Source organism: Sphaerodactylus townsendi, linkage group LG08 (genome assembly GCF_021028975.2).
Source record: "Sphaerodactylus townsendi isolate TG3544 linkage group LG08, MPM_Stown_v2.3, whole genome shotgun sequence".
Classification (NCBI taxonomy): domain Eukaryota; kingdom Metazoa; phylum Chordata; class Lepidosauria; order Squamata; family Sphaerodactylidae; genus Sphaerodactylus; species Sphaerodactylus townsendi.
Window position 1 is genome coordinate 65,097,139 of NC_059432.1, and position 24,495 is coordinate 65,121,633.

A 24,495-nucleotide genomic window follows, 5' to 3' on the forward strand; every position below is an offset into this window, starting at 1 on the left:
ACTAGGCCGCTTTTTTCAGCCTCAAAAAGTACTACAAAAAGAAAAGGAATGTAGGTACGTGTGGGAAGGGGGTTGGTGTGTGTGTGTGTGTGCTGTGGGGGGGCGCCACGGGGGGGCGTGGGGAAAGGGGAGGGGCCAGGGGGCAATTTTGCGCCCCCCATGCGTGCGCCCGGTGCACGACGCACCCCCCGCCACTGCCCATATAAAGTACATGAATAAAGGTAAAGTATCTGTTGTGGGGAGTGGAAAGGGCAGAGTTTGTAAGCTGCTTTGACATTCTTTACAGTTGAGAAAAGCAAGGTGGAAATCCAAACTCTTCTTCTCTTCTAAACTTTCCCATGCCATCTTCAGGCTTGGCTATGCATGCAGAAAAATGGAATCTGTTTGGTCTTCCTGACAGACTGGTATTCCCAGCGGCAGAGAACACAAGGAAATGGCTCCCCTGAAGTCTGACGATCGCAGGACCCCTTCTGGTTGAAAAGAGGGTCCTGCTGAAGACCACCAAAGGTATTTTAGGAGGCCAGGGCAGACGGGTTGAGTTCCGCAGTTTCTGCAGGAAATGGAGTCCTTTCAGAGGAGGAGTCACCTCCTCTAGCTGCAAACCGGTTGTCCACACAGCTATATGGGGAAAAGTGTCACATCTGACCGGGGAGGTTGTTGGTCAGAAGAAGGCAGGTTTGAGGAATGTTGGGAAGGGGACAGGTTTGGTGGAAAGAGTGATGTGTTATTGAAATCAGTTGGATGCTGCCTTTCTACACAATCAGGATCTGCTAGGCAAGACACAGAAAAAAAGACTCAAACCTCTGAACAATTAAAAACAACAATTCAAATGATTAAATAATTCCATTCTAAACACGTCCACAAACACCCAAGGAAAGGCCACTTTCTATCCTCAGGAGTAGGATGCTAGATGAAAGGAAACAGCCTTCACCTGGTAGCTGAAGATATAATGGGGAGACATGTGACTCTCTCTGGGAAGGGAGTTCTAAAGTGTTGGGGCCACGACTGACAAAACCCCGTTCTTGAGTTGCTCCCCTGTTTGGCTTTAGTGGGCAGGGCAAGGAAACTGAGCTTGGCCTCCAAAGATGACCAGAGGGTCCGATTGCAGGGAGGCTTGTATGGGCCAAAGAGTACATAACAGGTGGAATGGAATGCCAAGGCGCAGAAGAATGCTGGCCCTGCACAGAGGGCTCTGCACTTTGTTATAATGGTTGCCAAGGGATGGAGACCCACCCTTCTTTTTGACATCAGGCCCCGTGGTTCTCTGGCAGTTGGTCAATTGTGTGGCTGTAGGCTCACCGGAGAGTTGTGGGGAGTTGTGGAGAATTGTGACTTAAGTGGTAGAGATACCAACCCTTCTAGAAATAAAAAGATAGCAGCCCTATTAGGAATGAAAGGCTATACATAAGGACCTACCAAAACCCAATATCTAGCCTCATTCTCTATGAAAGAGAGAAATTCAAAGCTGTATTAGTTTCTTTTGGGGGACTTCCTGGAAAGAGGCCAGATATTGAGTTTTGGTAGGCCCTTTCATTGCTAGTAGGGCTGCTATCATTTTATTTCTAGCAGATTTTGTATGTCTGTCCCTGAGAGGCAAAAATTCATCAGGTGAATTACTTATTGAATTTCTTATCTGTTTGCTGTCCTCTCTCGCACTACATTAAGAGCACTACTATGTTAAGAGCATTAGATATGTGCGTTCCCTCTCCCTCCTTATAGGGTGCTGTGCCTGAGGTACTCTTGTCCAGTCTCATCACAGCTTATTTGCTTCCTGTCCATCAGAGCCAGGCCTTGGATCACTGTAATTACTGTCCCTCCCGAGAACTGTAGTAAGCGCCTGCGGCACAGCCAGCCAAAAGACCAATTAGTGAAACTGGCTGTGAACATCATGGCCAAATGTGGCTGCTCTCTGAGGAACAGCTTACTGCTATTCCTCCCAGTGCAGAAGCCACAAATGTGGATGAAGAGACAGCCTGTACTGTGCTTTCCTCTCCCTGCTCTGTCTTTACCTCCTGCACCCACACACAGGCTTCCTATTTTTTCCAGCTTCATGACTGTCTGAGAAGATCAAATCTGGGGTTTCAGGTATTTGGAAGAAGAGCACTTTTCACTAGGAGAAAGGAATGTCCTCCCCCTCTTCCTTTTCCAGAGGGAATATGTGAAATGAGCCCTAGTTATGAGGTCTGGATGTCAAAATAAGGTCTCTTCATGGGATTATGTCTGCAGTTCTTCTTGCTGAGTAAAATACCAATTGTGTGTATCCAGGCTAATAACTTGTTCTCCACTTACGAAGGGGGTGCACTGTGGAAACAGAAAAGTGGCTGATAACTACAGAAGGGGAGGTAGCATGATGTCTGAAGGTTGCATATCAGAAAATGGGGTTCTAACTTCTAAGGGCTAAAATCTTCCATGATCCCAGTGTCTGTTTTTTCCAAGGAAGAAGTATAACGCCCTCTAGTGTTAATCTAGGAGTATGGGGCATCCCTGACTCTAAGGCAGTGGTTCTCAACCTTCCTAATGCCACGACCCTTTAATACAGTTCCTCATGTTGTGGTGACCCCCAACCCTAACATTTATCCATTTTACAGATGGAGAACAGTGATGCAGAGAGTCTTAGGCGACCCCTGTGAAAGGGTCGTTCGATCCCCAGAGGGGTCCCAACCCACAGGTTGAGAACCACTGCTCTAAGGGGAGCAGAGTGTACCTGCTGAGTTCTGATTCCATTTCTGGAGCACCTCCCCCCCCCCTCCCCAATGATACATTTTGATGTTTATGGCTGAGATGCCTTTGCAAAGACTCCAGTCTGGCTTCAGTTTTTTAAGCCAAAGTGGAAACAGTTATAAGTTCTGCAAATGTTCTGGAGTGGGAAGAAAGAGGGATGAGAAGCATACCTGAACACTTTTTCTCTTAGGGCTATTTCAGAGGGTAGTCATGTTGATCTGCAGTAGAACAGCTAGATTTGAGTCCCAATCATTTCAGTCTGTAACATGCTTCAGGACTCAAATCTAACTTTTCTCTTGGGGGCATCTTTGGCTCCTGAAGAGGAATGCGGGGTTACCACCTAGTTTGGGGCGTAAGGAACTTCTCTGTTTTTCTTCCTGGTATCTTACTTCCCTTATGGTCTCTGGACACTCTGAATTTCCAACTTAGCCATATGAAGCATGGCATTCTGCCCCTAAGCACCACCATACCTGGACGTCCCACCTCCCCAGGCCGCATCACATAGGCTAGCTAAGAATCCTTACAAGGCCACCTTTCTGAGTAGGGGATTATGAAAGACCTGTGTAGAGTGGCTCACAGCCAGCTGGCCTGTTTCCCCTGTCTGTCAGAACTCCTTCATTACTGTGCCCTCTCATCTCTTTGCATGGTGGGGGATGGGAGGAATTAGTGGCATTGACCTTTGAGAAGGAAGAAATACTAGCCCATCTGGCTCCTGCTATTTGCCTCTGGTCCTTACTCAAACACAGGCAACACTCCTTATACCACATCTCTGCTTCTCTCCCTTTTGCTTTTACTTTTGACATTCTATTCCATGGGTGCTTCTTCCAAGATATCACAGCATCTCTGGACCTCGGAGGTTAGAGCTGTCATTCTTGTATCTGAGCCCCCTTTCTTCTACCTGCAATGTCTTTTTCACAGAAGCATCAAAGTGATTAGATTCCTGCAACAATCTAGTTGTTATCTCTGATAGGGTTGCCAGCCACAAGATAGGGCCTGTATATCTCCCAGAATTACAACTGATCTTTGGATTACAGAGATCAATTCCCTTAAAGATAATATCTTTATCTTTATGAAAGGTGGACACTATTGCATTATACCCTGTTGAAGTGCTTCTGTACCCTAAACTCTGTCCTTCTCAGGTTGTAGTACCTGTAAATCACCAGGAACTTCCCAACCTTGAGTTGGCATCCCTAATCACTGGAATCTCTTCTAGTTGTTGTCATCATCCTATTCCTCCTGTAGTAGCTGTCAAACAAAAATAGGTTCGATTGTTCAGTTTACATTCTAGTTTCTATTCTGCAAGGGAATTTAACCTCAGTGTAAAAACATATAACAAAAAATAAACATATAAAGGATAAGCAAACAATATAAACAGATCATTAAGAGCAGTAAAACAAATAGAGACTTAAAGATACCAAGTCATTGTCAGCTCTGCCAAATGGTCTGCAAAATCAGCAGAGTCTTGGTTTGCCACTTGAACTTAATGGTTTGAGGGATCTGGGTAAGCTTCCCTTGGGAGAGAGTGTCATAATGTTTGTGCTGACACTGAGAAGGCCCTTTATATAGTCACCTACTGCACATCAGATGGCAGGAAGATATGGAGCAGACTCTCTGTGACGGGCTATGTGAGCAGATAGATTTTCATGGCTCTTGACATCCTGGCTGGAACAACTTTGGACTTTGATGTCTGACACTAGCTCTTTAATTGGCCTTGGAAACAAACAAGGAGCCATTGAAACAGGTGTGACTGCATGTGTTCTTGTGGCTACATTCTGGAACAGCCATGTTTTCCAAACGCCTTTTGTAGTATGCCCTATGGAGGGTGACTTTCTGTAATCTAATATTAATGTTTTCTGAGTGATGATGGCCAGATCCAATGGGTGTTGCTTGCCAAATCCCTTCCATGTGCTATCCTCCCTTTTCACCCAGACTTCATTCTGAGCCCCCCTTCCAAGGAGATTATAGGAGTTGTCACCAGCTTTTGATCTGGGACTGTGGTTCAATGACAGAGCATCTGATTTGCATGAAGAATGTCCCAGATTCAATCCCTGGCACCTGAAGTTAAAAAGAATCAGGTAGAAAGAGATATGAAGGATCACTGTCTGAGACCCGGGAGGGACCCTGCCAATCAGAGTAGAAAAGAATGACTTGAACAGACCAACGGGACTTAGAAAACAGCTTCATGTATGTCCCTTCAGATCCCAACTACAAGTGAGGCTATCACAGGTCTGTTTTGTGGCCTCTGATACCATTTTAAAAGCATCTGTGGTTCTTTAAAAATTGCTGCTAGGCCCCAGTCTGGATCAGGTATATAGTGGTGTAGTTCAGCAGCTCTGTGAGCCCTTGCCCCTGTTTTTCTGCACCAAAGACGACCTAGAGCCAGATCAGAGTCTCATGACAATTTATACACAACTACAAATGCTTTAAAATGGTGCCAGTAGCCTCAGAATGGGCCCATGACAGCCCTCACTTGTAGTTTGGCCCTCAGTTTATCATTCCTGATTTTTTCCTCCACCACAGCAACCTTAAGAAATGAGGCAGAGGCTCTGATCTGAACCAGATACAGCTGGTGTCAGTACTTTGCTTCCTGCCCAAATACTGTCTTAAACTTTGGGATTAGCATTTCACAGGCTCGCTCAATGAGTGATTGACAAGACAACTTAGTGAGCTGGTCTAACTGAGCACCTGTGCCTGTCAGTGTGTGTGACATGCTGAGGCCAGCCCATCAACGCAGCAGGGTGGTGTGGGAAACAGGAAGAGGGACTGCTTGCTGTTGGTCAATGGGGGCAGGAAGCTCCACTGGCAATGCTGAGAACCCTCCAGCTGAGACTGAGCCATCTCTTGCAGTGCAGGTATCACAACAACTTCCTTTCCTCTTGTTAGTGATCTTGCTGTCTTAGCTTGCTACCCCCCCTTGCTCTTGTTGTTCCCTTTTAGAGGGCCGGTGCTTCGAGCCAGGGACTAACTGTTATGAGGCTGCTTATCCCACCGTCATCCCTGGAGGAGCCCCTATTTTGCCCCAACTTAAGGCTGCAGCCTGTAATGCCAGCCTGACTGAACAATCCCCCTGGGCCAGAGGACTCCTGCTCCAGCTCACAGCCTAGTCTCTTATCACTTTACAGGCTCCGATTCTTCCAAGCTCTGGTTATACACTCCCTGCTGCTAAGGTTTCTGGAGATAACCGATTGCATCTGACTTCTTAGGCCTGCAGAAAACAACAAAAATGACTGTAAGGGGGGAAAGGGAGCTCAGAACTGAGGTGAAATCCTCTTGGCAGGGCAGGGGAACTGTGTGTAAGAGAAGAAAGGCAATAGACAGGGGTCAGAGGTATCGCATGTGGTCAATGGTGGTATAAGCTTGTGTCATTCACTCTAAGGACACCCTGTGGGGTTAGGACTATATGGGAGGATTGCAAATGGGATTCATTTCATTGAAACCTCCAAAGAGCAAGAATAAGTTTTTTTCTCCTGGCATGAATCAGTGGCAGAGCTGATACTGGCTAGACAGTCCTCAGAGAGCCTCTTTACTTGTACACACACTCTCTCCGATCTTGGCTTGCCATCTCACCTCACCTCTGTCAAACACACACACACACACACACGCCACGCGCACATGCTTGTTCCTGAAGCTCTGGAATGTGTCCTTGGCTGATGCTCAGCCTGGCTGTGAGGAGAGTAAAATGTATCTGCAGGCTGCTCAGTTTGTGCTCAATGCTTGCTTCTCACACTAATAAATCCTTCCTGGCCGTTAGAGGGCTATTGAGATTGATACCCACCGCATTGCCTGCTCTCACCAAGGCTGAGGAGCCCCAAAATTATGGTAAGGATCACTGCTATGGAGGGCTGTGGGCATCAGGGATCCTTCCTGCTCCGTTGGGGTACAAACAACACAGATGTTTTCCCTGCTCCAGTTGCATAGTTAATGTGTCCCTTGCTTCTCAGACCTGGCTGGCTGATAGGGAGAATATGAGATATGAACAGAAGAGTTCTTTGTGTTGAAGAGAGTGCCAGAAGGTGTACTGGGTGGATTAATGCCTAAGTCAAGCACTCTCACCTACCTTACTGAGTCCCAAGACTTTACTGAAACCAAGCTCACCCGCCCCCTCCCCCCACTACTACCTCCCTGTGGGAATGCAGAGAGTTTTGTTTTGGTGTTGATGCTGCTGTCCAGATGACTCTGGCAGCAGAGGAGGCACCTCTATGCCTCTTTAGTGGATTGAAATACTTTGCTTGAATCTTCCAATCACAATAATTTTTTGAAGTGAATGCAAATCTGGCTGCCCACCTGTTATATGTTTTTCTCTTCCAATATACACAGTATCGTTCAGTGCCAGCATTGGTTCTTGTTTTTTTTTGTCTAGATGGTATGTTTCTTGGACCTCTGTCAAGATTTTATTAGGCCTCCTACTCATAACTACTTCCTGGTGGTAATATTAATACTACACTATCAGTATTGTTAAATCCTGCTGGGAATGTTTACACGAGCTGGCATCACAGTAGTTGCTGCAAGCAGCATCAGCAACTATAAAGTACTGTTTTGACTGAGAAAGCATATTCATAGCTGGTGAGATTCAGTAAATATACAGCCATTCACTAGTCCTGATTATACCACTGCTGGTGTGAGTAGCATGAGAAGCATCTCTGTGACACTGATTATGTGCCACTGGTTCTAATTTCAGTGCTGTGAGTTGCCTGAACTTCTCTGATTTACTTCTTGAATATTTTCTCAAATTTATTTCTCTGGCATTACACACCTGAGCAATAAACTATGCCTATCACCTCAGCAGGGTGTGAGAATACCTTCCATAAGACACAGATTTCCTGTCAGGGGAGCTCAGCATTCAGTATGCCTTTGTCAAGCCTAGCACATGATTCCTCAGCTAGCTGCTCACTCTCAAGAAAGAGCACTCATTGGCTTGCTTTAGGATACCTATCCTTGCCCAGATCTGTGATTGTGACCCTGCTCCTGTTTCTGAGAGCAGCAATGTATCAGGAACCTAGGAAAGGACCAAGCTGTTGGATGACCTAAGATGCTGCAAGTGGTTGTTGTTAGAAAGTCAATACACAGCCTGCTTGGCTTGATAACCGGTCACTGAATATGATGACATCCTGATATGGTAGGGAAGGGAAGACTACCCTGGTTCCTGGTCAGAGGCCTCCACTTCCTGCTTGTGCAGGTACAGTTGTGGTCTTCCTCTTGGATACTCTTTTCTCTTCTATTGCTATGAGTAGCCTATCAGTGTCCAAGCGCCCCAACGTTTGTCACTGAGATTGGTGATGAGTGCAGGTTCCAAGCACAATAGAAAGGCTTTGGAATATATACCATAAGCCTGGCAGGTTGAAAGCTTAACATTTGGTCTCAACAGGTCTGATTTCACAAACAATGGCTGCAGTTTTGTCAAAAGGAATATGAACATTAATCTACAAAATGACATGTATAATATAGAAACATGCTTTTTGATTAATAAAAGTGAGTGGTCAAAATCTTAATCACTACACATATATGCACAGTTCAAAGAGGAAGACTGCCAAAGAAGGAAATAGTTGAGCAGGACAGTAGTAGATCCTCCAGATTTTTGTTGTTCACATTAAGCTTCAGGTCATTTAATAACTATGTGGAAAAGATTCATGATCTATTAGTAATATCTTGTGAATTTGAGTCTTTCATTGATTTGGCTATTTCAAAAGCAGCTTATAATGTTAGTCCTTGCCATAGCTGGGAATCCAGGGTTCGGTGGATGAACTATATGGCACTTCTTTGTCCCAGATCAGGTCTATAACAAGGGAAGCAGCTTTTGTTATTGAACTTGCAATTCCTCCAAACATTCATGGAACCTATTAATCCCAGCGCTCTATTCCATCACTCTTGGGGCCAGGAACTCTATAACCTGGGACACCAGAAGTGAGAGGGAAAGCCGCAAATAGTTGAACCTAGATTACCTCAGGTGGAGATGCTTGTCTGAGGTCTTTTTTAATGTAGACTGGCCCATGAACTCTTTTCAGGTTAATTTTTAATGGTTATGATTCTGTCTATCTTGTCATGTGAGCTCTCTGCTGCAGGGAAATATTCTATTTGCATGCTTGACACCTCACCAGGATTTGACTGCAGCCTCCTAGAGCCAATTTCATCAGATCGCCATAGTTCTACAATAACTCAGTGCATTGTTTTAAACCAAAAAGGGACCTCTTGCCTCCCCAAACCAGGGTCTGTCTCAGTTTCAGCCCTTACTAGGAAGGAAGAGCTGCTTTCCCTTCCTCCCATGAATCATGCTCTGCCAGGAGTTCTTGTGCCTTCATGGGGAGGATCTCAAAGTTATGTACCAAAGGAGAAGAAGGATGAGAAAATGGCTTTAGAGCACCTTGCAAAGGTCATGCATTTGAAAGTATCTGGCAGACACAAAGGTACCCTTAGAAACAGGTCTCTGGAGATTCCCTTTCCATGCACACCTGGTGCCTTTCTGGAAAGGTCAACTTATATCTTTAGCAGCTTCTGCTATTACTTGGCTCAGTTGCTGTTTCTCCCTTTATCCTAATGATCCAATCAGAGTTGGCCCCTCCCTATCCTCTCTTTTAAGTGCAGCTGATAGGCTCCTGGCCAGGCAGCTTGTTCTTTCTATTACTTTGAAGAGGGCTTCAGCAGGCACTTGATGACAGCCCAGCAACAGTGGGCTTAATGAACAGGTACAGCAGCTGCAGGTGGAGATGAAAGCTGAAAGGGAGGGGAATATGAGCAGAGTGAAGCAGACACCTTCTCTTTGGCCTTCCTTACACACAGAAATCAGCAGAAGGCTGGATGTGACAGACAAGGAAGGCAGGGGATGGGAGTGGAATATTACTAGTACCACCTGTTCCTTGGAAGATACCCACTGCATTAGGAGCTAGTGTATCTAAACATCTCTAAGCCAATAAAGATGGGCCTATCAATATTTTAAATGATAAAACCATCTCGAGTTACTTGTAGCTTTCCAGTTGACTACAGATATGTGCTCATTTGAAGCAAGTTTCATTGTCTACCTGCAGTAAAACTGCAAACACAAAAAATTTAATGGTAAAGTGACATGAAAAAAAACACGGACACTGGTTGCAAAGACTAATATAAAATGGCATCATATGTGAAGCTGCTACAAACATATTTGGCTTTTAAAATATTTAGCAAACAGCAGCATTGCTTCAGAATTATTTTCTTAGGTAACTTTTTCCCCTTCATAGGCCTTCTCACAGAAAAATTAGCCTGTAAGAAAACTAGAAAAGAGGCCTTCTCATTTACTGGGCAGCCCTAAGCAGAATAGCACCCTTCTGAGTCAGCTGAAATCAATGGACTTAGGATGGTACAATTGTGCTTAGGTTGCATTAAAGGTTACCAACCTCCAGGTGAGACCAGGGTTAGGGTTAGGAATTTTTCCAGAATTAGCAAGTGATCTCCAGACTACAGAGCTCAGTTCCTTTGAAGGAAATGGCAACTTCAGGGTTTGACTTATACCCAACAGGGGTCCCTCCCCAGGATCCCAATTTTTTCGTGGAGCTTGCAACCTTAGCCAGATCAAGATGTACCGCCTCAGTGAAAAAAGCAATACAGTCTCTTTTTTTAAGACTGCCCAAAAAAACAAAGGGCAGCAGGCAAGCTTGTAAATTCTCCAGAATTCTTCATCAGCCTGGATATATTTTAAAAAGCAGGGCAGACCAAAGTGGGCCATCCTAATCTTTTTACAAAGACAGGTTATAATATTGCAAAACATGACAAAAGGAGACATGTCAGCTTTTATGATGATCACATGTAGCAATGTTTAACTGCAGCCGGTTTACTGTTCTTATAGAAGATACCTTTGTGTCCAAACAGATCAACATCAGGCACGGGAATCTGATATCACTGTGAACTGACTTCTCCAATCTTGACTAATGCAAATCACACTGTTCTGATAGTCAAAATACAAAAAAACAAAACCACTTTCCCTTTTTGGAGTATGATCTTTCTTTAATTATTTTCCTGGTAAAAGGTTGTCTACACCTCTACATAATTCTTGTCACGGAAAATTCTGACTGTTCAAATTAATAAGCTTGTTCCTCAAGGGCAAATTGCTTCCAAAACTTCCTTGTGAGTTGTGAATCATCACAGATGAACACTGAGAAATATGCATCCTGAGTATTCATGTCTATTCTCATTGTTGAACCTGTTTAAAGATGCCTGTTTCTATTGTCAATAAAGTTGATTATGCTCAAATAATCCATGGGTACTTAGCTGTAGCTGGCTGGAAAATACCTATATGAATATGTGGGTCACAGTTTCATCTCCTACTTATTTCTTTTATGAAATCTGCTAAAGGAAAGGCATTTGTCTTTTGGGATATACTGAAATACTCCAAGGTTTTGGACATTGTGCTGTTTGGAGAAATTGTCTTCTAATCTCTGTAGAGAGACTGTATATATGTTATCCTGTCCACTTGCATTTGTATTCTAGCTATAAGAGTGCTGTAACTTATTTTTTTGTCATGTTAGGGGAGGAGATTGCAAGGTATACTCCAAGTTCTTGCAGGTTCCTAGTGTGAAACCTGGCCCAGTTTAGCTGGCACCACACAACTGGGCCAAAGTTTTTCCAAGAAGAGTCTGCCAGAGGGAGGGAAAGCTGAAGATTTGGAGGTGGGGTGTGTGTGTGTGTGATAAAGGTAGGTTGGCTGGGTCGGGGGTGGGTAGGAGAAAAGAGAGCAGGGAAAGGGGAGAGACTATGGGAGCTTTTCAGGATGGGAAAGATGAAGTAGTGTGGGGATAAGATGCTCCTTACAAGTCCTTTTGGGTCTGCCATTTGTTTTAGGTGTATCTCTCCTTTTAAAAAAAATGGTCACTTCTTATAATTGCTACCTGTTTTTGTATGGAAGAATCAGTGGTTCTGTCCCAAATTTTGAGAAGTCAAGGGGCCTTTCCCCACTTACCTTAAGCCCCGCGCTACTTGAGGAAAGTAGCGCAGGGTCCCCCGGCACTCCCCATGACAGGGGCGGCGACAGCACAGCCGTCGCGACTCTGCCGCTGTCGCGCCCCCTCAACGCGCCGCATCCCAGGCGCTCTTCTTAAGGGTGCCTTTTGATGACCCCACGCAGAGCGCGGGGTCGTGGGGACGCCCGGGCACGCGCCTGGGATGCCGCGCGCTGAGAGCAGCGCGCAGCATAGGGGGGATCCAAAAGAGTGGGGAAAGGCCCTTGGATATCTACTATTACCTATGAGCTAGTTGATGGTCAAAATGGCTGCTTCTTCCAGACTCCAGGCCTGAGCTCTGTCCCCTCTAATGGTCCTATCCAGAAGAGACCTTTCCTCTCTTCTTCCTGGATTTATCAGTTCCTAGTCCCCATCCCCTTGTCTTGGTCAAGGAAGCTGTTCTTGCTGGATCCAGGTATTTTCTTCCTGAGGCCTTTCTGTCTTTTTGAGACCTCCAAATCTGTGATACTTGCTTGGAGAAGGAGGAGAGCTTCACCCATCCCATTGTCTCTCACTAACTGACTGGGCAGGGTTGGAATTCTCCTGTCTGGGGGTGGGTGGGAATGGTTAAATGTTCCCTTCAAACCTCAAAAGGTTTCTTCACAGATGGCATTCATTACCCTTTTACAGAATTCTAAAAGTGCCTGCAGGCTCAGCAAGATTGAGGTCCCCAGGTGACTGGGTCGGGAGAAGAGTGGGTTCTTTCAGCCTTCACATTCTAGTTAGTGACACTATGAAGTTCCTGAACATGCATAATACAAAGGGGGCAGACATGGTTGGCATCCTGGGCAACAATGGGGCTGGGGCCTTCACAGAGGGCTCACCCACTGGCCAGACCTCCCTCTTTCTGCTTCCTATTTATGCCACCTTCCCTCTGAGGCACAGGCTAGTCACTGAGCCACAGGGCAGAGGAGGGGACATAGCTCGCTGCTGCCATCTCTGCCATATGGACTGGGAGGAGAAGCCTCTATGTGTTTTCTTGCTGCCCTTTGTGGACACCTAGATGTGGAAGGCTTGAGTGCAGAATGGGGAGGGGCAACTGTTTCTCATATTTTCTGACGTCTCAGTAACAGCTTGACCTGTGTGCATATAAAGTGCTGTCAAGTCACCAACTGATGGTGACCTGATATGGATTTCAAGGCAAGAGATGTTCCGAGGTGGTTTGCCATTGCATATCTCTGCGGAGTGACCCTGGATTTCCTTGGTGGTCTCCCATCAAAGTATCAATCAAATCAAATCATTTTATTTACGGTCTACGACCAGAACAGCAAAAACAGAAATACATAATTCAGCAATAATAATTCACGAATCAAAGATAGTGCATAGTACAAAATATATAGTCAATATTACTGACTGAGGGGATATTCGCAGGAATTAAATAATTTATATGAAATTTTTTTCCTGTGACTTAGGTTTAAAATCCTGTTACACCTAAAATTGCGATACAATGGATAAAAGTACAAAGATTGGGATAGTGATAAAAGTTTAGGTATAAAAGGCCTCTACAGACAAAGTATCAATCAGTACTTACCCTGCTTAGCTTCTGATATCTGATGAGATTGGGTTGCTATCCAAGTCAAGACAGAGGTCTGACTTGAGGGGTCTTAAAACATGGAGCTAGCACTAATACAGTGTTCTTGGAGTGATCAAGGTAGGTATTTTCCATAGGAGCAAACCCAAATGCTGTTGGCCAGCCAGGATTTTATGGCAGGGGTCATATGCTGGGTAGAGGTTCACTGACTTTCCACAGTTCTGCGTGTATGAGTGTTTGGAAGACAGAAATATGTGCGTGCAAGTACTAAATTAAAGTACAATGTGAATTAAAGTTCGCTGGAACTCGACTACATTTCCTTCCCAGTGCCATATCTGTACCATAACTCAACTTTTCATTTTGCACAGTAGGGATATATTCATACAAACAAAGAGGCAGGAGCCCTGCTTTGCTGATCATACATTGCAGAATAACTTGTGTGGTCATTCATATTTTATACATTCCTCCACAATAGTGAATATGGCTATTATTCCCAGGTCATGTGTCAAGAAAATTGCTAAACATGTTCTGAACAGTGGAGTTTTGAAGGGTTCTTGATTGATAAGTGTACCCCCCCCCCCAACAGAGGCACACCTGGATGATCATACAGCAGGGGAGTGGCTATTTGACTAGGTCACAAGATTGCCAACCTCTAGGCAGGGACAGGAGTTCTCCCGGAACTACAACTGATGTCCAGAGAGACTTCATAGATCAGCTCACCTGGAGGAAATGGCAACTTAGGAGGGTGGACTCTATAGCATCACATCCCTGCTGAGCAATCTCTGCTCCCCAAACTCTGCATCCATTGGGGTCTGCCCCCAAATCTCCACTCCAGCACTTTCCTAGTCCATGCTGGGTAACCCAACTTGTAGGGGTGGTCTGGGCTGGAGATTTTGGGGGTGGAGTCTGAAGATGGCAGGATTTGGGAGGGGAGGGACTTCAGTGGGATATAAGGCCATCCAGTCCACCCCCCAGAGTGACCGTTTTCTCCAGGTGAACTGATCGCTGTCTCCTGAAGGTCAGTTGTTATCCCAGGAGATCTCCAGCCACCACCTGGCGATTGGCAGCCTGACGTACCAGGCCCAACCCTAGACCTTGCGCAATGCAAGAGTTGGTCCCTCCCTGGTGAGGGTCAATATTGTAGGCTTATCTGAATTCTGTCTGTTGCTTATCCATGTGATGTTTTCACTCTCCTTTAGCTTTCGCATGTGCTGTGGCTGCCTTGGCAATATTAAGCTAGGCAAGAACACCTGGGAAGCAGCATCATCTGTCAGGTGTTGTCCAAGCCAACTCAATGGGTGTGAAGATAGTAGAATTTTATAATGCATCATGAAAATTCTGCCTTCCTTTTACTGCAGACTGGAGATGCATCATATTTCCCTGGAAAAATGCATGCCGATCATTAGGCATGATGATGGCATGTATAACATTTCATTGTGTGTCCACGTGGTGGAAACCCTCTTATTACTTCTTCCTAAATAATGTATACAATTATCACATGTGATAAGATACATGTGGTTTACATTATTATCCTGAATTAAAAAAGCACTTCTTTGTAAAAAATGTACAACCTATGACATAGATCTTAAAGGTGACTGCCTGGAGGTTTGAGAGAAGTGGCCAAGGGCATTAGCTTCCCCATCACGTTGTTGCTGTGGTAAAGGAGGGATTACATAATTTATATTCCTGTTAGAAGCTGCTGAATAGTGTTGGGAGCAATCTCCTAACCACTGTGAATTTTCTAGCATCAGTGCATTTTTAAATTCATGCCCCACCATACCCACCGAGAGCAGCCTTGTGCGGCTGCATCCCAGAGGAAAGCAGAGATGTAGCAGTTATAATAGGCTTTTTGAGGCCAAACAGCCAGACAACTTTAATTATACAGATTGCAGTACAATATATTCAAACTAACTGCCAGCTATTTCCCTAAGTACTCATGATCTCCTGGATTGCTGTAAAACCTGGGATGGATTATGCTGGAAATGTTATCCTCTGATCTCTACATTGGCTTGGATCATGGAAAAAAATCTTTCATCAACACTGCACTGAGTCAGTGCTGTATCAGGTCCCAAAATAACTCAGTAGTGCCTAGCCTAACAACCTGTGAACACCCTCTCCTGCTTCCTCCAACACATATGGGGTGATAAATTCCATCTCCTTGATCTGAGATGCATCCGGCATTCACAGGGAAGATGAAGCACAGAAAGGACAGAGAAAACGAATAAGACATTTCAGTTAACCCTCTTCTATATAATAACAGCCACACCTCCATCAAAGGTGTTCCAGCTGACATAGCTCTCTACAGCTCTCAAGATTCCTGCTGTTTTCCAGCAGTTGCCTACCCAGAAACAGAATTTATGCCACATGTATTAATTACAAATAGCTTCCTAGCCCAAACAAAAGTGGTAGCCTTCTAGTGGGCAAAATAAGGGTGCAACAAATAACTGCTCAGTACAACATTGCTAGAGCTGTGGGGGAAATGAACACCCTCTTTCACCATATTTCACCTTTAAACAACTAACCCAGTTATGAAGGAAGAAAGCAGAAAAGGAGTTGGGGCTATCCAGGGGTTTGCAGGGAGTGGCATGTATATGATTATCTGCCCACTGAGTGGAAAATGTGGGTGTGTGCTGTTTGATACATAGAGCTCTTGGCTCTTATGGAGCAAGTTTGTTCCCTTGGAGATAGGGTTGCTAACATGGAGAAGCTTTGATTAGGCCAGGTTTCCAATAGGAGAGCCACTTGATTTGGAGGAAGTCTCTTTAGGCTGAAGAGTCTTCTTCCAGCCTAAGGTAGGATACCATCGATCGTTGAATTGTATACTGCTGGCAAACTTCCACATGTACATTCCAACGCAAAATTAATGTTTGGTTGTCCGAGTATAGCAACTCTATCCACAAAACTGGTCCCATTGCCTGCTGCTAGAACATCATTTTTAGGAGGACAAGCAGTTGACACACCTCCATCCACAATATTATAATGATCTTGTACAAGGAATGTATTCAAGAACTCACTGGGGGTCCATGCCCTTCAGAGGGACAGAAATACCTTACTATTACGGTATTAAATCAAATGTGGAAATTAACTAAAGATTAAGGAATTTAAAGATGACAAAAGATAAAAAGAAACAAATTTACCCAACTGACAAAAGAGCAAACATATCTATAAATATAACATGCAGAATTACACCCTGATATGAAAACACTGACACAGATGGGACTACTGTAGTCAATATTTAGATAGGCTTGAGAATCTGGAAGTAGGCAATTGTTTTTCAGAGTGGAGATAATTTAAAGACAATGTTAATTGCATGAGTTTTCTAGACATTCTAATTTCTAGACGTTCCAATCTTGTCTTTAGTAAGTGATTGCAGCAGTTTTTCTATTGTTTGTCTTGCACTTACTTGTGATCAAATTTGAAACAATTTAAAAACATCTTGGATCAGAGGGAGTAGAACAACAACAAAAATTTATTATGGGAAGCTGTGAGTCTCTCAAACAGCTTCCAGGTTTCTTAAAAACTGTCTCCAACCATCGTTTCCTCAGAGGATACCTCTAAAAAAACAGGTACAGGTTGCCTTCACAAGTCATAATCAGATATGTTGGTATCTCAGCAGACAATCTCGCCACAAATTACACGGTTCCACAAGATATCTCTATGTAGTCTTTAACTCTCATGCCTCATCTGCTTGGGACTCAGGACCTAACTACATGATGCATTGTCTTTGGATCCCCCCCACTTCCTGGGTCTGCTGTGGGTCCTGCCTACCACACAGGTTCTGAAAGTTCCACACTTGGAACTGAAGTCCCAGGTGAACAGATGCCCAACTTGCATGAGGGTCATGGTACTTGGGGAGGGAAGGATTCCCACCATGCTGTTTTCCTGACTGAAAATTACCATGGGGAGCTGTTATCTACCCCACAGCAAAACATCATGTGCATTGATGGTGTACACTTGTACCCACAAACTACACACATGTTCTACCAACCAGTCTAATAGTGACTCATTGGGGCCATTTCTGTTCAGGAAACAGCACATGATGAGAGGCTTAAGCCCCTTTTTCACATGTGGTCCTGATTCATATTGGGCCCCTGCATGCCTGGGAGTTCAGTTCTGAGCACGGGGAAAGGGGGAACATGAGGAAGATGTATCAGATAGGTAGACGTCCACTATCTGTCTAACAGTGAGGATGAAGTTTGGAGGGTTGAGACTGAGAGCAACCTCTCAGATAATGCCTTTGACCAGGTCTCTATTTGGGGACCTGACCATCATTCTTGCTGTGTACCGTGAAGGACGGTTCTTGCAATAGTCTTTTGTGTAAGAGGAGTATCAGAGTTCCTCTGTGGCTTATTTCCACATCACCATTATTTTGAATTTTTGACACAGTAGAAGAGTAGATGACAAGCTTGGCTGACTCCATCTAGCTCCATGCAAGATCTGGCTGAAGCGTGCTTCACTGTCATGAGTGTGAATGATGGATGGAGCAATGCAGAGTAGCAACGGTTCTGCAGTGACTGGAAGAGCCCAGAAGAGCTTTTATTGGGGAGGTTTAATGATTCAACATCCTGATCTTCCCAATGAAGTTATATTCCACATACACAGATGTCAGATTATGACTTTGCTCTTTGTTAGTGAACAGGTGCAGGTGAATCTATGTCCTATCCAGTCCTGTATCCCATGTTTGAGTCTGGACTTCTTCAGGGAAATTACGTAACATAGAATGAAGCTGCTTATACTAAGGTCTATCAAGGTTATACTAAGGTTTATCACTGACTATTCTGACAGGTGCAGTTTTCCAAGGTCTCAGGTAGAGATCTTTCACATCACCTACTCTCTGGGACATATAGAGGGCCCAACCCCTTCAGAAGCTAAAAAGGTGTATTGTGACAATTATAGTAGACTGTGTGAGATGTATTTGAATGTCTGCTGGTGTTTCTCATCATGTACCCAGTCACAACCTAGAACCCAGACTCTGGAAGTACAAAAATATGAGACTGTGTCTCAGGGACCATAGCTGAGGGATTCTCCCAAAACACAAGTTTTTGGTAGCCACAGTTCTGCAGTGACTGGAAGAGCCCAGAAGGTGTTTTTTGAAGACTTTAGCAGCAGGAAGGGGGTTTGAAGGTAGACCTATGCCTTTTCCATACACACAACCCTACATGTACAAGTGATCAACTCACTGAGATTCCTTTTCTAATATGTTATGAGTACCTGAGAAATGGATGCACAGAGCATTGAGATTTTTATGTGCAGGGAGTTTCCCTCTGGAAAAGAAGGAACAACCAAGGATGGACAGGGAAGCCTTTAAAACCCCTTGGCTCCTGCTCTAGGGAAAGAATGCAAGGACACGGTGAGTGTGTGTGTGAATCTTTTATTCATAAATCCCAAGGCAGAAGTGTTGCCATGGAAACACAGCACATCCCTTTTGCCAGCAGGGGAGAGGTCTTTCAGGCAATATTAGAAAAGGATTCCATGCACAAGGCATCCTAGGGGCAGGAGGGCTTGTTACAGAAACAGCAAGGAAGGATGGCCTGATTGTGTTTTTGGATTACCAATTCCAGGGTGGAAACTTCCTGCTGATTTGGGGGTGAAGCCTAGAGGAGGCAGGGTTTGGGGAGGGAACTCAGTGGGTATAAAGTTGTAGAGTCCACTTTCTAAATGAGTCATTCTCCAAGGGAACTGATTTCTGAAGTCTGGAGGGCGGTTGTAATTCTCTACCCTCACCTGCAGGCAGGCAATCTTGTTGTGTTTTTGCATTAGGGCAGTCCCTACACAAGCTCTCAGATCTAGTTGGGGAGGGGGAAAGAGGCCTCAGTCATCAAGGTTTCACTTTCCAAATCCCATATAGAGCTGCTTGCCTTACTAGTTTCCCTTGCCTCCTGTGTGCCAGTCACAAACAGGGAGCTGATTTTTTGATAGGACACTACATCTCCCCAGTGACAAATTTGTGTGGTTTACCAGGTTATGTCAACCTTGCAATCCTAATATTACAGCATAGCATAGCACGGCAGAATAGTTTTTTCACACACTCCAGTTGAGTTCTACTCTTTACTCTCATTGCTCTGCTGCTTTGCTGGGCAGGCAGTTATTTTAAAATCCTGGTGTTCATCATAAGTGGACCATAGCAACAATAATGGCTGCTGATATGGTAGACAGCGGTTTTGTGCATGCCCAGTTTTTTGGGAGAAACTGACACAACCCTGTTTAGCAGATGTTGAAGTCTTTCAGTGCTGATCAGTGATCAGCTCACATCTGATCGTCACAGTCAAACAAAGTAACTCTGACTGGTAAATGGATTCAACATGAACTTCGTGGCACCCCTGGTACAATGTTTTCAGGGCTTCTCATGGATTCTTGAAGGCAACTTAGGCTTTGGGTTGGTTGTCACAAACCTCTTCGTGTGGTCCCCTACAACTCTCATCCACCTGACAGCAGCTGCTTATAGAAGTCTCTTGAGCAGCCCCGTACCTTATCAGCAGCGAAACCCTTCTATAATGAGTCTGGCAGGGACAGACAAATCTTGGCACCTTCCTAAGAACTGGCTGCAGTACTCTGGCAAGTGTCCAGTTGAGCAACTAGAGCAGGGGATGCATATGATGAAATCTATTGACAATTAAATGTGCTGGGTTCCTTAGGATATTGCACCTCATGTAACCCCTCTACTCCCCATTTGTGCTTGGGACCAGATGCCAGACTTTTATGCCACCACCAGCTCTTCAATGATAATGCACAACTTAGCACACACTGAGCCCTGAGTCATTTAGTGGACTGTATCCAAGCTAACATTTTCATGGGCGTGAGGACTTCTGTCCACAAACTGAAATCCCTCCATACTCACCTCAAATATATCCCCAAAGTCCTGCTCCTTTGAGTCCCCTCTCCCCAATAGACAGACTTCAGGTTGCATTCTGGGCTGCCGTGGGAGGGAGGGTGGGGGAATCATGCCGCATGAGCAGAAGCCCCCTGTGTTGTGGAAACGTCTAATCTGGATCCAAACCAGGTTCTGTCAGAAATATGGAGTATTTGTTGACCCTCTTGAATTAAGCAGATTCCAGATGTGTGCAACAGCAGCCTTGATCTACCCCTGTTCTGGTCAAGATATCCTGTCCTCATGCAGTAAATAGGGAGGCAAAAGGGTTGCTTTGCTACCAAGATATAGCTGTGTTGTGTGTGTGTGTGTGTGTGTGGGGGGGGGAGTAGTGTGTTTTTCACTTCTTGCTTTTGTCAGGGTAGGTGCAAGGGAATACAAAGCCTCAGACTAAAAGAGTGGGGAGAGGAAAGCAATTTCCAAAAGTCCTTCCTTCCCTTATCCTCACTCAAATACTATCCATTTGTCTGTCATTCTCCTCCTCCACTGGACAAGCAAACCTTCTCCTCACATGCAGCCCCACTTCACCTCCTCTTTGACCCTTTTGGTTTTTCTTCAACAACTCATGTTCATCCATTACTACATTCCAGTCATGGTAACCATCCCACCAAGTTTTTGCAATCACTATTACATCATATCCATCTGTCTGTATTAGTTCAAACTTTTCCTTCTTATTGCCCAAGGTTTGGGGACTGGTACATAGGCAGCCCTGCACCTTTGGCTCCAGTTGACCTGGCCCTTCCAGGTGGACCACTGCTGTTTGCACACCTTCATTGAAATCCCTGTCTCATCTCATTCCCTGCACCTTGTGGGGTCACTTTAAAGCCCTCCAGATGAATCACCCAAGGTTTCTGTATCTCTGCATGCGAACAAGTGACAACTACTAATGTAGTTACATTCGCCTTCAGAAAGGGAAATTTCTCAAAGATGAGGGGGATAGTGCGCAGGAAGCTGAAAGGGAAAATCAAGAGAGTCAAAAATGTCCAAGATGCTTGGAGGTTATTTAAAAACACAGTCTTAAAAGCTCAGCTGGAATGTCAGGTTCCACAGGTTAGGAAAAGGCAGCCCAGTCCAAAAAAGAAGCCACCATGGTTAATGCAAGGGGCGTTGAGGAAATTATTAGGGAAAAAAAGATGTCTTTTAGAAAATGGAAGTCCAACTTAACTGATAAAGAATACCAGAGAGAACACAAATGGTGGCAAAAGAGAAGCAAGTTAGCTGTAAGGGAGGCAAAAAAAAGGATTATGAGGAATCAGCAGTGGCTGTGGAACATCAAAACCAGCAACAAAACAGGTTTCCTTCTTCAAGTTACATCAAAAGCAGGGAAGCCAGCAAGGGGAAGCGGATGAAAGGCCCGTTAGGATGACAAAGGAACAAAGGGTGTGCTAAAAAGATGACAGGGAGATTGCAGAAAAGCTGAGATGAATTCTTTGCATCTGTCTTCACCCAAGTAAGAGGGAGGGTGGAGGAAAATTCCTGCACCTGTGAACCAAGCTTCTTAGGAGAGCGAATCTGAGGGAACCTAACTTGAAGATAGTGGTAGACAAGGAAGAAGTTCTGGCATTGCCATTGATAAACTAAATGCTACCAAATCCCCAATGGCCCAGATTGCATTCACCCAAGAGTTTGCTTAAAAGAGCTTCAAGCATGAAATTGCTGATCTTCTCACTTTAATATGCAACTTATCCTTGAGAAATCAGGCTCCATCCCTGAAGACTGGAAGATGGCCAATGTCACAACCAATCTTTAAAAGAAAGGGATCTAGGGGACCCGGGAAATTACTAGGCCAGTCAGTTTGACATCTGTTCCTGGCAAATTAGTAGAATCTATCATTCAAGATAAAATTATAAAACATGTAGAAAAGCAAGACCTGCTGAGAAAGAGTCAGCATGACTTTTGCAGAGGCAAATCCTGTCTTACAAACTTACTAGAGTTCTTTGAGGGTGTAAACAGGCATGTGGATAAGGGGGAACCAGTGGACATTGTCTACTTGGATTTCCAAAAGGCTTTTGACAAAGTTCCTCACCAGAGACTATTGAGAAAACTCAGCAATGAAGGAATAAGAGGGGAAGTCCTCCTATGGATTAAAAACTGGTTGAGAAACAGGAAGCAAAGAGTGGGTGTAAATGGGAAATTCTCACAATGGAGAGATGTGGGGAGTGGTGTCCCCCAAGGATCCGTATTGGGACCAGTGCTCTTTAACCTATTCATAAATGACCTGGAAGTAGGGGTGGGTAGCGTGGTGGCCAAATTTGCAGATGATACCAAATTATGTAAGGTGGTGAGAACCACAAAGGATTGCGAGGAGCTCCAAGCGGACCTTGATAAATTAGGTGAGTGGGCTAAGAAATGGCAAATGCAGTTCAATGTAGCAAAATGCAAAGTGATGCACATAGGGGCAAAAAAAAATCCAAACTTCACATACACGCTACAGGGGTCAGTGCTATCAGTCACAGACCAGGAAAGGGATTTGGGCGTCTTAGTTGATAGTTCCATGGGAATGTCAACTCAATGTATGGCAGCTGTGAAAAAGGCAAACTCTATGCTGGGGATAATCAGGAAAGGAATTGATAATAAAACTGCAAAGATTGTCATGCCCTTATATAAAGCCGTGGTGCGACCACACTTGGAGTACTGTGTTCAGTTCTGGTCACCACATCTCAAAAAGGATATTGAAGAGATAGAAAAAGTGCAGAGAAGGGCAACGAGGATGATTGAGGGACTGGAGCACCTTCCTTATGAGGAAAGGCTGCAGCGTTTGGGACTCTTTAGTTTGGAGAGGAGACGTCTGAGGGGGGATATGATTGAAGTCTATAAAATTATGCATGGGGTAGAAAATGTTGACAGAGAGAAATTTTTCTCTCTTTCTCACAATACTAGAACCAGGGGGCATTCATTGAAAATGCTGGGGGGAAGAATTAGAACTAATAAAAGGAAACACTTCTTCACGCAACGTGTGATTGGTGTTTGGAATATGCTGCCACAGGAGGTGGTGATGGCCACTAACCTGGATAGCTTTAAAAGGGGCTTGGACAGATTTATGGAGGAGAAGTCAATTTATGGCTACCAATCTTGATCCTCTTTGATCTGAGATTGCAAATGCCTTAACAGTCCAGGTGCTCGGGAGCAACAGCCGCAGAAGGCCATTGCTTTCCCATCCTACATGTGAACTCCCAAAGGCACCTGGCGGGCCACTGCGAGTAGCAGAGAGCTGGACTAGATGGACTCTGGTCTGATCCAGCTGGCTTGTTCTTATGTTCTTATGTTCTGCCAAACACATTATTCCCTGATCTTGATAGGTGAAGTCCATCACATCCTAGTAGGCTATCTACCAGAAAACCTCTCTCATGGTCCTAGAATCCAAATCACTCCTGCCGGCACCACCAATGCAGCCAGTGGTTCACCTCCATTATCTTCTGTTCCCATTGCATCCCTCTTCCTCTGATGGGAAGGATCAAAGAGAATACCTTCTTTGCCCCCATTCCCTTCAGTTTCCTCCCAAGAACTTCATAGTCAGCTTGTGATGTTGTTCACAGCTGTGTCATAGTTTTCCCAGATGGACAGTCACACATCGGTAATGATCTGTATGCTTGATCAATTTTGGCATCTGGTCTGCAATGTCTTTTATCTTTGTTCCTGGCCATAAACACAGCTCTCAGACTAGGGAATCAGACCTGGACACATGATGTTCCATATCCCTCAGCAGAGAGTCACTGATGACTAACACTTCCCTTTCCTTCCCATGCCATTTCTTCATATCTCCATGACCTCCTCATGCCATTTTTCTTGTCTTTGTAGTTCTTCCTCTGCCAATGTTTCTGTCCCTGTAGCCAATGCAAGGTCCTGGAATCAGTTCCTGAGTCCCAATGGCTCCAAGAGCCATCTTGCTTGAGGCCTTCTGATTCATATTGTAGTGATCAGAGGAAGTTTATTAGGGAAGTCAACCACTCTGTTGTCCCTTTCACTGGTCTCTCCATCCCTGTCTACTGAATTTGGTGAAATTTGATTTCTGAGTGAATTCCACAATCCCAAACTTACTTACTTAAAAGGATTAAGGCTGGGCTGTTATGCTGAATCCCTTAAACTGCTGAATTGGACCAGTGACTTTCAGGATAAGGGCCAGTTGTTAGGAAATACTGAGAGTGGGTCATATGCCCTCCTCTTTCTTTCAGCTCGGAACCGGCACTGTTAGGCATCTGTTCCTCTTAACCTCCTAAATGTGATTTTGATGGGAAGTGACTGCCACAGGGTGTTCTACAGCTGTGTCCTACTCTGGCATTCTGGCTCTTGTCAGGGTTAAACGCCTGCTTCTTGACAGTGATGGGCAACTCCAGCGGACTGCATCTTTGATAAACAAACTCTGGTGGTTTATTAACCTGGAACAACCTAACCAAGACCAGCATCCCACAGAG

The 24,495-nt window shown here is 44.7% G+C and overlaps 1 protein-coding gene across 1 annotated transcript in view; it reads left to right on the top strand.

Moving 5' to 3' along the window:
- The first annotated feature begins 5,472 nt into the window (after window positions 1-5,472).
- GOLGA7B (golgin A7 family member B) overlaps window positions 5,473-24,495 on the top strand; it is a 44,821-nt gene continuing 25,798 nt past the window's right edge. The window contains exon 1 of the mRNA XM_048506316.1: window positions 5,473-5,573. Within this exon, the coding sequence (XP_048362273.1) occupies window positions 5,502-5,573 (72 nt within the window). The 5' untranslated portion in view covers window positions 5,473-5,501. The remainder of the gene's footprint in view (window positions 5,574-24,495) is intronic.